Below are 13,498 nucleotides of genomic sequence, written 5' to 3'. Positions count from 1 at the left end.
GTCATTTACTACAAGGTGAATTAAAAAGCCTTATTATATATGGTCTTTTTTTTTTAAGAAAAAAGCTTTACACTTAATTGTCTTTTTTAGGATAAAAAGCCTTACTATACATGGTCATTTTTGGGGGAAAATGCCTTACTTACATAGTCATTTTTTAAAGAAAATTAGCCTTACTATACATGGTCATTTCCTCATTCCATTCTATTTTTAACAAGGAATAAAAGGATGAAAATGTGAAGCTCTAACTTTGACAAGTTGTTTTATTGACAAATGTCCAATATATCATACAATCGGCACTCTGGCTTTTTCCTAGTGTGTAAAAACAGCATTGAAGTGACAAAAAGGAGAATTGAAAAGCCAAACCAAACCCTTAAAGAGGTGCAATCAAAACGGGGGATTTTTGGATGTTTTCTACAACTATAGACGCAGATAAAACGGAGAATAAGGACGGACGGCTTCAGGCTCCGAGCATCTTCTTCACCATGTAGCCGGGCATGTTGTAGAGGAAGAGAGCCAAGATGGCGAGGATCAACAGGGCGCACACGATCTTGATGGTCAGCCAGCGGTACTGATCGCAGACCAGGTGCTTGGCCGCCTTCAGCGGAATGAGGAACCACAGCAGAGCGATGTCGGGACGACTGAAAGGAAAAGCACAGCACCGGTTTGGCAAACTTAGCCTAGCGCCGCCCATCGGACATGCTTTTCCATTTTTGGAAAGCCGTCCGAGTGTCCCCGTTGGAATTTAGTCAGGACCCTTTGCTTTTCCTACTTGGGTTTCTCCAGAGGTTCGGGCTCATTGCGACCTTCCCCCGCCGGGCATTTTTCCGCCTCTTCGCCCGTCAGGAGATGAAGCTCCGCCTCCACCTTGCCCTGCAGAGACATACGCAAATGGGGACCTGACTGACATCCTACGGGTGCCGTCAAAAACCAAAGCCGGCACAGAGAACGGACGACATTCGCGCGCTCAAGCCGGTCGGCCGGGCTAAACGTACGGTGAGCTCCAATTCGTCCTCCTCGTTGCGGGCCACAAAAGGCCACCAGCCCTTGATCCTCTTCTGCTTGAAGATGGAGACCACGGGCACCTGGGCCTCCTCGGTGGCCATCTCCAGGGTGCACTGCTTGGCCGTCTTGGCGCCGCGCGGGAAGCGGTTCAGGTCTAGCTCTATGGCGCCTGAAAAGGAGAAGCGTTGCCATTTTCTGCCCACGGGCGGCGTGGAGTCCACCCAAGGACCGCCTTGGCCGTCACCTAGGAAGTCGTCGGCCGAGAAGTGGTCGGCGTCCCACACTTGCAGGTTGAGGCGGGCCGGGATCTTGTACTCGGTCTCGTCCCAGGCGAACATGGACTCCTTCTTGGAGATGACGATCTTCTCCTCGGCCATCAGGTAGTTGAAGGGGTACACGAAGCGCCAGTTGAAGTTGCCCTCGCCGGTGATGGAGTGGTAGTGGACGTCCGTGTCCTGCTTGTCCTCCTGCTGACCCTTCAGCCAACTGCGGGCACCCAGCGAGGGGAGGAGTCACCCGTCAGTCCGCCATCAAAAGACGGCCGAGGCCGGACTCACCCCCTGACGAAAATGTCGCTGGATTTCTCCCCGGTGAAGATGTCGTCGTCCTCCAGGACCACCTCGTCCGTGTTCCAGATGATGACCCGCAGCTCAAACCTGGAGGGAAAAGACAAAATGCCTGGGAAAATGATGGGGCTTGTCTACAAAATAACTGGAAAATAAAGCACTTGTGAATTTTGGGATGTTTTGGAGTGACTTTTTGCTTATTTCTGCCTTAGAAATGCTTCTGTGACATGCTAAGCTAGCATGATATCTTCTGTACAAAAAGGGAAGCTGGAAAAAGTCATTGGTGGCCTACTTCTTTGATTTGCGGGGTGAAATGTCAAGGGCGGGACCGGGTGCCGTGGTGTCCTTGGGGAACATGTCCACCCACATCTCAATCCTGCCCTGCGAGAGAAAGTCGGCGGTGACGAGACGCCGCGTGCGCCGATGAAACCAGTTGGCCGGCTAGCGTACTTGTTCGATTCCCGGCTTGTCCGGGTGCAGGAGCGGCCGGTTCTCCACGTGCTCGGGTACCAGTTTGCAGCCCACCCGCGGAATTTCCTCCCAGTGCTTGAGCACGGTGAGCGCCAGGTGCTCGTTGGTTTGCTTCTTCAGTCCTGAAGAGACCAGAACCGGCGCGATTGCTATCGAAGTCTCGTCATCGGAGACGGCGGCGGGAAGGGGGCTCACCGTTTTCATCCTCCGTCTCGGTGGGCGCCATGAAAACGCGATTCTCCACCTTGACCCGCCCGCCGGGGCCGTAGTGAGGCCCGTCCAGTTTGCCGTCCTTGCACAGCTTGGCCAGGATCTGCGTGGGCTTCATGGGGTCCCGCCAGATGTTGTAACCGTATCTGCAAAGGGGCACAAAATGGCCACCCTCTCCACGCCCAGAGTTCCAAAGGGCCAGAGGGAGGGCCAAAGGGAGCCGCCTCCCATTTACTCACGTGCTGTAGCTGGCGGCGATGCCGCAGGTGGCCCGATGCTTGCTGTAGAAGCGGCTCTCCAGGTCCACCTTGGTCTCCCCGATCAGGTCGTCGGTGCCCACCAGGTCCCAGTCGTAGATGGACACGGTGAGCGTGGAGTCCGTGGGGAACGTGGCCTCGATGTCGAAGGATCTGAGAAAGGGGTGGGGGGGTGGATGGTGTGGATCGAGGCTCAACCACGGATTCTGGAAGCTTCTGGAAAAGCCCCACGGACGACTTTGCTCCTCACTTCCCAAACAGCGGGTTGAGCTGCTTGGAGATGTAGTTCTCCTTGTCCTTCACCTCATTCCTGCCCAGCCTGATGGCCACGTACGGGTCGGCCTTACCGTTGATGTCCGCCGGGTGGAGATCGGTGGCCTGGCGCCGGAAGAAAACGGAGACGTTTTGCCGTTCCCCGACCAACGCCGGCCCCCGGCCAGCCCCCACGGCCAGCCCCCGGCCAGCCCCCCCGGCCTTACCCGGATGACGTAGACTCGCACCAAGACGTTGATGGGCTCGTTGTGCGGGATGTTCTGGAACATCCCCGTGGCCGAGTCAAAGTTTCTGGGCGGCTCGTCGGACATTTTGTACATGCAGAGCGAGCCCTTTGGGTGGAATAAAAAGAGGACATTGGAATTGAACGAGCCGCGTCTCGTAGCTCGGGGGTGGTAGAAAAAAAACTCGAGTCGTTAGCACGTTTTACCTTGAATTTTCCAACAATCCTGTCTTCGTCCGAGCCGTTGTGGTCGTCGTCGTCGCCGCCGCCTTTGCCCCGGAAAAGGTTGAAACTGTGGAGCCACTCTTCAAAGTTGTCAAAGTGGCTCTCCAGCTCCTTGGGGTACACCTAGGATTTCAGAGCATTGGTGAAAAGAGCCAAAAGGCAGCCATCCTCTAGTTCCAAGGACGCCGCTCACTTTCAGCTCTTCCAGCTTGGCCTTTTTCTTCCCGGCCGGCTCGGCGTGGGCGCCCTTCTTCTTGTCCTTCTTCCCTTTGCCTTTCCTGCCGCCTTTTCACGGGAGACAAGTCGAGTTGAAGAGGACCGAGTCAAAGGGAGCGTGTGTTAGGCGTATGTTTGTTTCCCAGCGCCTCTGTTTGGATGAGACGTTTTGGTACCTCCACCATCCGCCAGGTCCACGTCCTCTTTGTCCTCCGAATCCGACAACAGCGTCCCCTCTTGAGCTTTGAGCGCCTGCCAGAATGACCTTTTAGCGCATACGGACGGACGGACGGACGGCGCTGCGGTCGGTGAGCAAATATAGGAATGAGAATGGGCTACTACCTCTGCCAGCGTCTCCACGGAGGCAAAATATTTGGACCACCAGTCCAGCGTGCTCTCGTCCGGGCCGTCGTCCTCAATCTCGGTCCCCGTCTGCCTCTTCTTCTTGCGGCCTTTCTCGTCTTTGTCGTCGTCCTTCTCGTGGAGCGGAAAGGCTTCCGTTAAGCCACTCCGTACGTTTCGTTGGCGCCGTTCGCTACCCAACTCACCTCCACTTTGACCACGGCGTCAGAGCACTGAGTGGAGAGACACCGGGACATAGGACCGACATTTTCAAGTCTTGTAATAAGTTGAACAAATTGTAAGTACCGTTTGTGGCAAGATGAAAACTCACCGAATCCAATTTGACCACCGTGTCCATCTTCTTAAAATTGGGCTCGGCTTCCATGCTAACCACCACGATTTCCTCTGAAAGACAATGCTACTACTTTTATTTCTGTGATGCTAGTCATCCAATCCAAATTCAATTCCTTTGGAATTGAGCCCATCATTCATTGGCTGGGCTACAGAGACAAGAAATGGAATGTTCAAACTGAAGAATCTGCCTGTTTTGAGCCAATTTAGCTCCACTTTGAAGGCTGCACCTTTCCAAAATGAGATTTTTTTAAAAAGTTGGAACATCTCCTCTTTGTAGCGTCTTTGATAAAAGGATTTGGATTTGATTGCTATTTGTCAGCCACCTCGTGGCAACCGAGTCCATTAAAAAGACGGTACCTGCGCTGGAGCAGTTGTCGGCCCGCTGGTCGCCGGCCCGGTAGATGAACTTCCGGAGGCTGGCCACGGCGTTGGAGCCCACCAGCGTGTAGCGGCCGAACGCCCTGCAGTCCACCACGCGGATGTTGAGGGGCGGGTGGAGCAGCTCGTTCTCTGGCAAATCCTGACAAGGATGGAAAAAAAAAAAAACAATATTCATATAGTATTTGTGAGAGGGGAAAAAAAGACTCTTCTGGAGTCATAGAAGTGGAATTGGAATGCGTCCATCTATTTGGTGAGCGTATGTACCACTTCGAAGCACTTGACAAGCGTGCTGAAATTGGGGTTCTTCTTGTAGTTGGGAATAAGGGCCGACTGAACCCCCTTGCCCGCGCACTCCACGTCCACGCGGGGACGGTCCACCTGAGCCAGGTTCACCCTCTTCAGGTCCCGCAAGCCCCAAAATAAAACCTGGGGGACGGAGATGACGTGGCGTGACCCATAATCTTCCATAAACTTCATCAACTTTTGTGACAGAGATTGACGGTGACCTCTATTCTGTACTTGCTGAGAACGGGTCTGATTCCCAGGGGAACCGGAAGCAGCGGGCCGCGCTCCATTTCCGCGGGACCGTCAACGGGGGGGAGGTCCGCTTTGCCGTTGGGGCCGATCTGAGCAAATGAAAAAAATTAAAATGATGATGATGATGATGATGATGATGGTGATGGACTTCCATCCAACCTGCAGCAGCTCAAAGGCGGCCAGCATCTCTCCCGCCGTGCCGTTGCCTCGGTAGATCTGGTAGTACTCCAGCTGTGGGGGGAAGCGGGGTGGTCCGTAGTGCTCCTCCGCCATCTTCACCACAGGCTTGGCGAAGGTTCTGCCCATGAAGTCCGCTTTGCCCTGCCAAAAAAAAAAAGACACCGCCCACTTCTTCTAGGGACATTTTGTCTACGGTGGAACGTTACAAGCTCACGTGCTCGATATTCTTGCCCAAAAAAACAAAACATAACATGTCCATAAATGTGCAAAGTTACAGCAAGTCGACTTTTTTAAGCCTTTCAAAATTCAGCCTCCAGTGGCAGTTTCACCGACACAACATGAAATTCGCTAGTCAAGAAATTTCCGCCATTTTGGTTCAAAGCGGTCATTTAAGGGGCAAAAGCTCAAGTCACCATTGGTTGAATTTTGAAAAACTGTCAAGACAGTTCCATGAAATTTGGTTCATGACAGAGCCACAAAAAAGAAAGAGCCATTTTGTTGGAATACTAGTGGGAGGGTTGGCGGCGATCCCGTCTCCATTCAAACGGATGGGACGGTCAATTGCTCTGATTTGGAACCAAGTCATGGCGGACATTTTGCACTCCCAGCGGTGGGCTGAAACATGGCTGGAGTCGCGCATGTTTACAGGCATCGTCGACGTGCCGTAACAATCAAACCGAGTATGCTTGAAATAATAACCAATGAACTGCAAAACAGTTATAGGAGTGCCTAGACATTGGGAGGGTACTTCTCTCTTGCAGTTAGTGGTTAGAAGGATTCCCATTGGCTGAAAAAAAAAGCCCAAAACCAAAAGAAAACAATTGGGTGAAAGGAATGCAAGAGGCACAAGTGGGCCGTGGCCGGCTTCAATTCTTGTGCCTCTCGCGTGCCTTTTGTCCAAAAAAAAAACACATTGAATTGAGTGTCACGGCAGACAGACGTGTCGCACGCTCTACTTATCCAAAAAGGGGCGTGGCCAACAATGGCGTTATTGTCGGAAAGCACAGGTGAAAAGCGGCGGTCAGCAAAAGGCAAGCCATCGGAGATCATCGTGCCGGCTCACACTGCTTTTAGTGGGGGGTAAAAAAATAGCGGAAAGGAGTCTCACCACCGTGTCTTGATCGTAGAGCTCGATGACGATGATGGGGGGGTCGTCCCGCAGTTCGCCGGCCTCGCCGAAGAGCTCCACGTTTTCAAAGAGCAGCAGCTGATCCCACGTCGGGCAAAGCGTCTCGGGCAGCACCTGCGCCACGCCACGCCACGCCACGTCCACCACACGTTGCATTGACGGCGTCCCATTTCCCCGTTCAAACGCTCACCTCCGTCACTTGGCTCTGCGTGGAGAAGAAGACCCTCGCGAAGGGATCGGAAAGCCCCGTGCTGTCGCCGGCGAAGAGGCCGCGGGCTTGATACATGTGGACCCTCAGCTGGAAAATCTGCTTCACTGCACCCACGAGCACAAGCGCGTACGCTCGCGGCGAGCCGAGGGGTTTCCGAGCAAAAAAGCCACGGCGTCTTTCCTACTGGTGTAAGTCAGGCTGACGGGCGGCGAGAAGGGCGAGGCGCCTTCCGCGGAGAGACGGTTCTCCTCGAAGCCGTTGGGCAGTCCCCACAGGTAGTCTTTGCGTTGGCGCTTCAGGCCCAACCACAAGTAGATCTCGATCTTGGACTGCACCGTCCAGCCGGCGGGGCCCAAGCCGCGCTTGCCGGGAATCTGGAATTGAGGGATGGGGGGACGACAAAAAAGATCAAAGGTAGCGTTAAAAAAAAAAGAAATGGCATATACTTTAACAAGTTAACAGGAAGAACTTGGAAAAAGAAAAATCAAAACTTTTGTCTAAGTTGCAGAACATTGGGAAAAGTGGCATTTGTAGTAGCTTTCCAAATTAGTTAGTTAGTCAAAAGTGACAGTGAAACTTTGGCAAAAATTTGAGCCAAAGACAACTCATTTTTTGTTGTTATCTTAAAATGTGTTTTACCAAGTTAAAGGCATGCTTGAAGATACAGACTTTCATTATCTGCAATAAGTAACTCACGTATTTTTTTCATGAATGTAACGTTACTTAGTAACTTTTTTTAGTACATTGACGGCGTATTAAGTCTAGGTTTTGATTGAGCAAAAAAGTCTCATCAAATGAGTCCATTCCCCCCCCCCAAAAAAAAAAGAGAGTAAATAGGCGAGTCACCCTCAGGAAGATGGTTTTGACTTTGCCGCAGTCCTTCCCTCGCTCCTCCTCCACGGCGGAGTGTAAGATGTCTTTGGAAGGTACCCGGGCGTAAGCCACGCGCTTTCCGTTGCTGATCATCCACACGAAGACGTCCGGTACGCCGTGTTGGGGCTGCGCGGGAAAAGGAAGGCGGGAGAGAACGTCCAGAGAAAGAGCCAAAAAGGCCGTGGGGCGGGGCTACGTAATCATTCCACCGTGGGCTGCAGGTTTTCATCCCAACCCATCGAGGGGACACCTTTATTGGTCAAAGTGCCTTTGCTGGATCGGTTGCAACAAAAACCTGCACCCGCGGTGGCCCTGGAGGACCGCTTTGCTTTGCCCAGCCCTGGCATAGGGAAAGGGCCCCGTCTTACTTCGTCGGCCAGGAAGCGGAGCTTCTGGAGAAAGCTCTGCGTCAGCTTGACCTTCTCCCTCACCGTGCTCTTCTTCACCTGCGAGCGCATGGCTCTGGCTTGCTGGCCCACGGCTTCCTGCGAGCGCCGCCGCAATTTCAGTCTATCTAGCGTTTGCGTGACTGGGCAACATTTGAAGAAATCAAAAGGTGCATTACCACTTCAGACATGCACAGCTTCAGGCGCTCACGGTCCAGTTTGGTTTTGCCGGACATGTTCTGGTCCGTGTTAGCCAGCACCAGAAACTGACTGCAAAGTCAAAAAACAAAAAAATTGAAATCCATTCTTGCCTCATCTTTCCTTCTTCATTATTTTTGACCCGCATCTGTGGCTCAGCTCCTCCAAGACGCCCCTCAGCCTGCGTTCTGGATACGCCTTTTCCGTCTTGATGATCTCCTGTACGTCGTTCAGACCTTCCTCCTGCCAGAAAAAAAACATCTCCTGGATTAGGGCCGTCTTTGGAAGCAGATGCAATCGAGTCAAAGTACTGGTAGTGGCTAAAATTGAATGGGGTAAAAGTTGCGGTGACCGTGGGTCAAAACGCGTCGCACGGCTCACCAGTTTGTCGGCCATGTTGTCGATGATGTTGGCGTTGTACAGCCTCCGCCGCTGGTCCTGCCACCAACTCTTGACGTAAATGCACGGCTTGCGCTCAAAATACGGCAGGTGGAAGTAGTTTCTGGCGGGGAGGGGCCCCGAGGCTCAAAATGAGAACGGCGCCACGGCAGACGGACGGACGGACGGCGCCCACCGGTCGGTGACGACGGGCCTGACGGGGGGAGTGGTCGCCACCGACGGCGGGTCGCCGTCCATTTCGTCCTCGCTGGAGTCGCCGATGAGATGCGTCTGGTCGCCGCTCTCGGCTTTCTTCTCGGCCGCCGCTTTGGGCTGGAGGGCGCCGTCCGTCTCGTCGCCGTAGTAACCTCGAGGGTGAGAGCGTGTACTCTCAATCTGAACCGGTGACTAAAGCGAAGGGGGGTGGCTACCTATGGTGACCTCAAAGTGGACGGCCTTGTCTCCGATCTTCCTGTCAATCATGGTGGCCTCCAGGAAGGAGGCGAAGAGGAAGAACTCCTCCATTTTCCCAGTGGCGTTCTGTCGAATCCCCGCCCCCCCCCAAAAAAAGAAGACATTTCAGTCTCTGGATTGGACTCCGCCCACTGGACTTAAATCCGAGCGCAAATGAGCACCACCTCCGAGATGTTGGGGATGCTCTCCAGCTGCACCTCGGTGGAGCTGGAGGTCTCGGGCGACGAGGGGTCCAAGATCTCCACCCCCAGGCTGATGAGCAGGCGCGCCCTGAAGGACACGCCCTCGCCCAGACCTTCGTTCAGCTCCTGGTACTCGTCCATCAGCGCGTAGGTGCGGGTGGAGCCGTACGTGTTGACCCAGGCGGGGCCCAGGGTGGGCAGGAAGCCTGAAGGAACGCAAAAACGGAATTGGGGCTTCTCATTTTCGCCAAAAGCCTTTCCCCACGCTGACCTTTGTCGCCGTCGTTGGAGATCTTCCTCAAATCCAGGAAGTGCGTCCCCATGGCCACGTCGTTGACTTTGTCCGAGTCTCGGATCTGGATCTTCATGCGCTTGCACAGCGGCGGGAACATCTCGGTGAAGACGATCTGCTCGTTCCAGATGGGCTCGTAGCAGCTCTTCTGGACCGACGTCTTACCCTGGAAACACGCCAATCGATCGTCATACGGAAGGAATTTTGGACGCGTCCGTCTCTTTTGTGTATCTCAAGGACCACTAGAAGGATCGTTATCTAGCTCCAATGTGTGTTTGTACAGGAGATAGAAAGTGCTTGAATTTTGGAGGGATGATGTCATAAAAGGCTCTCCCAATGGCATTTAAAAAAAAAATAGATTGAATACCTTCTGCCCGGCAAAGTGCACTTGCACGTAGGGGTCCACCAGGTCTTTGTTCTCCCCGATGAAGGCCTTCTTGACGTTCGCCATGATGCTGGCGTTCATCCTCGGGAGCCCCTCGGCCCTGTACACCTTCAAGTAGTAGCGGGCCCACTGGCGCTCGGCCGGGACCCCGTCCGGAATCAACAGGTTTCTGAGGTGGGTACAGGGGGTCCGGTTGTCAACGGGCTGCCAATTCCATCCGCTCGGCCAAAGTCACCCTTCGATGTCGTCGTCGTCCGACTCCCTGGGCTTGTGCGGGGTCTTGACGGCGTCGCCCTTGGCCACCACGGCCACGTCGCACTTGACGTAACCCTTGCACCCGGCCGTGATGTCGTCCGGGTCGGACAGCAAAGCCCATTTGTGGTTAAACTGGTGCTCTGGAAAGGGACGAGACGGGACGTCAGGAAAAAAGATATTGAAAAAAGCACCAATCCATCAAATGGAGATATCTCTAGGTTCTTATTTCATCCACCTGGTTGGGAGTAAATGGTGCCCACGTCCATTTTGAAAGTCCCCACCAGCGTGCCACTTCGTAGCAGGTTTTTGGAGTGGATAACCTGGATAAATGTCCAATCCATTTCAACCGCTCAAGAGTACAAATGGATCGGGGGTCTATGGATAAAGAATAATTGGAGGAGGAGGGGGCACTTACAGACAACTTAAGGATCTTGTCAAACATCACATCCGGAGGGACGTGGAAATCAAAGACAAAATACTGAAAATGAAATAGACAATGTTAGCATTCAACATTTATGAACACACATTCAAAAAGAGCTATTTTGAAAGGCAAGTCTTAACCCTATTTTGAAACTTTAATCTGAATCCTCGTCTTAGTTTGAAAGGCCAATTTGAATGCCCAACATTACTTTGAAATCCTTAGCCAAGTTTGATAGGCCACTTTGAAAGACCTTTGTTTCAGCAGAAGTGCCCAAACTATCAAAGCGCTCTACATACCATACCGTATGGTTTAAGTAGGCAAAGTGAGCAAAAAGAAAGAAAGAAGAAGGGACCGACCTCGTTGTAATAGGGACAATTGGTGGACTCCTTCATGGACGTGTACTTCTTCTCTTCCCCGATTTCCACGCACACCATGGGATCCATGTTGAGCCCCACCAGCTGCCGGGCCTCGATGACGCTCACGCTCACCTGGTTAATAGGACGCCGGATATGAACCGCGGCGGTCCTCGAAAAGGACGCGGTGCCGCCCTGGGACTCACTTGATAATCCACGGGACGTCCGGAGCTCGGCTCCATCTTGATGTCCGGTTTGGACCTATCAGAGCCAGCGTTGGAGAACGCCGTCGACAAACCGCGCGGCTCAACGAGCGGTCTCACCTCTTGTTGGACACGTTGGTGGTGACGGCGGTGACCGACGCCAGAGACACGGTGTCCGGGTCGAAGCGTCCTCCGGCGAAGGCGGCCTCCAGGTTCTGCGTCTCCAGGACGGCGGGCTCATCTGAGCGCAAAAAAAAAAGCAACTGGACGGACGCCAAAGAGTCGGTAGGGCGGGCGCGGCTCTCGTCGTTTCGGCGCTAGTCCTCATTCGGTTTCGGGCGGCCGGCCGTACCTCCGTTTTTGTCGTGCTTGTGTCCACGCTGCTTGGCGCGTTTCATCTTTCAAGCGCTGCACTTTCCCTGCTTTGACAGACAAACAATAACCCGCCACAGAGGAGTCACTTCAGAGGAGTCACTTCAGAGGAGTCACATCAGAGGAGTCACTTCAAACGAGTCACTTCAGAGGAGTCACTTCAGAGGAGTCACTTCAAACGAGTCACTTCAAACGAGTCACTTCAAACGAGTCACTTCAGAGGAGTCACTTCAGACGAGTCACTTCAGAGGAGTCAATTCAAACGAGTCACTTCAAAAGAGTCACTTCAAAAGAGTCACTTCAAACGAGTCGAAAATTTGATTCTCTTTTGTGGATTTAAATGGAAAGAAAAATGTGTCCAATTCAAATGGAACATTAACGGTCGTGTAGGCCACACTTTGACTCCAGCAAATCTTATTTTTCTGGTCTACAAGACCCCAAATGTCAGTTTTTTGTAAGGAAAGTCAAGAAATGATTCACTAATCCTCGAAATGGTTAACTCAATCAATCAGTAATTGATAGGACAATCTGGGAAGCCCCAAATTTTCCCATCGTCCAACTTTTTGGAACCATTTTAAATGGCAACGCCCAAGTGGGGCCAGGACAAGGCCCGCTAAATTATTCAAATGAGGGTGATTAGTACAGAGGATCCATTTCCCACGCCATGTGGAGAAAAAACAGGACTAAATACGAGTGACCTGATGAATCCATTTGCACTTTCCAAACGATTTGAATGCTCCTCAACTCCGACGTCCCAAAATATATTGAACGTCAGAATTTGTCGACGACGGACAGACAATACGTACCGGTTGATGCGGTGCCGTTTTGGTCCAACGCGGCGCTTCCCGTCCGTCCGAGGCTTTTCACGCTCGAGACTGAAATCAAATTTAGAAGAAAAAAGTGGCCATTTTATCCGTTTTTGACAGCACGCGATCCAGCATCCAAATGATCTCGACGAAGGCGCTCAACGCCATGTGATACGCGCGCCATCAATGCTGCATGAGCGGCGAACTCGACACGGGTAACTATAACTTTGGCGTGGACGCTGGACCAATGGGAGCGCGCCGGGCGGACAAAAGATGACTCGACGTTGGTCCGGCGGCCCAGAAAAAAAATAATCCAGAATAATATCAAGTATCCAGTATTTCGTGTCCTGAATTAAACAGCGTTTTAGAAATAAGGAAAATATTTGGTCAATAAACACCAAGAATTCGAACGTAAATGCGATCGTGTTTTCTTGGAAATAAATAAACTTTTTTTTCTATTTTATATGCTTAATCAAATCGAACAAAATGTAAAAATGCATGAAGAAATCATTCAAGACTTTAGAAGTTTAGAAAAAAAATTAAATGTAAAGGAGAATGCATTGCAACTTTAAAACCAGTAAGTGAATACAATGTGTTTTTTTAACCGCATTTTTTTAATTTAAATTTCCAAATTCTAAATAACTAAATGAATGACAGAAAAGAGAAAAGACTTCAATCCACGAATGCGCAATGTTTAGAAAATTCCAGAAAGTTTTGTTCTTGAATAAAAAATGCAAATCTATTAAAATGCAGAGGAAATACATTGAATTTTCTAATCGATAAAAGGAGGCAAAGAAACATCAGTCTTTTTTTTGTTCATGAACGCAATGCATTATTTTCAACGCATTGAAAATAAAAAATAATGTAAAGATCTGAATAAAGTCTATCTATGAAATCCACAATGGCAGCCATTGGAAGTCCTCAGCTCATCAATTAAACATACACGTCGCATCTTAAGTTGCCAAAGTGTCCGATGAAACCACCGCTGTTAATTATTCACACGTTACACTCAGTCAGTCAGTCACTGACACACAAACACACACACACACACACACACACACACACACACACTCACACAAAAAGAATGATTGTTATTATTGTCTTTAGCGCAATGACACTAACTGCAAATCCTCGTATTTCTTGGCTGCTTCCTAACGCAAAATGGCCATATTTCCTAATGATGTTAAAGATGGGCAACTTGACGGACAGATCCGGTTTTGTGTGCGTCCCCCCCAAAAACTGTTGAAAGACTCCAGGCTTAATCACTTGGTGAAGCGAAGGCCGCTGTCATCCAAAGCGTCCGCCACATTACTCTTGAACAAGACGTTTTGGCAAGTGTTTTT

General features: G+C 51.4%; 1 protein-coding gene across 1 annotated transcript; it reads right to left on the bottom strand.

Annotated features, from left to right (window-relative positions):
* Positions 1 to 242: 242 nt before the first annotated feature.
* Positions 243 to 12,286, bottom strand: otofb (otoferlin b). Its single transcript, XM_077621159.1, has 42 exons — positions 12,156 to 12,286; positions 11,330 to 11,399; positions 11,098 to 11,218; positions 10,981 to 11,035; positions 10,778 to 10,909; positions 10,416 to 10,478; positions 10,236 to 10,320; positions 9,981 to 10,140; positions 9,728 to 9,914; positions 9,340 to 9,526; positions 9,051 to 9,274; positions 8,844 to 8,952; positions 8,609 to 8,780; positions 8,416 to 8,536; positions 8,177 to 8,277; positions 8,016 to 8,106; positions 7,819 to 7,935; positions 7,424 to 7,576; positions 6,762 to 6,951; positions 6,557 to 6,681; positions 6,346 to 6,480; positions 5,217 to 5,378; positions 5,027 to 5,146; positions 4,785 to 4,946; positions 4,497 to 4,659; positions 4,117 to 4,190; positions 3,992 to 4,018; positions 3,786 to 3,917; positions 3,620 to 3,695; positions 3,421 to 3,512; positions 3,210 to 3,350; positions 2,986 to 3,111; positions 2,757 to 2,884; positions 2,489 to 2,659; positions 2,235 to 2,395; positions 2,019 to 2,161; positions 1,861 to 1,949; positions 1,560 to 1,658; positions 1,247 to 1,488; positions 993 to 1,171; positions 770 to 870; positions 243 to 638 (listed from the first exon to the last, which is right to left on the bottom strand). The coding sequence occupies exons 2-42, from the start codon at positions 11,373 to 11,375 to the stop codon at positions 458 to 460; spliced, it is 5,343 nt and encodes a 1,780-aa protein (XP_077477285.1). The 5' UTR covers positions 11,376 to 11,399; positions 12,156 to 12,286; the 3' UTR covers positions 243 to 457.
* Between the last annotated feature and the right edge of the window lie 1,212 nt (positions 12,287 to 13,498).

Source organism: Stigmatopora argus, chromosome 15, assembly GCF_051989625.1.
Source record: "Stigmatopora argus isolate UIUO_Sarg chromosome 15, RoL_Sarg_1.0, whole genome shotgun sequence".
In the NCBI taxonomy this organism is placed as follows: Eukaryota; Metazoa; Chordata; class Actinopteri; order Syngnathiformes; family Syngnathidae; genus Stigmatopora; species Stigmatopora argus.
The sequence above is the reverse complement of the archived record's forward strand: the minus strand, read 5'-3'. Positions and strand labels throughout refer to the sequence as shown.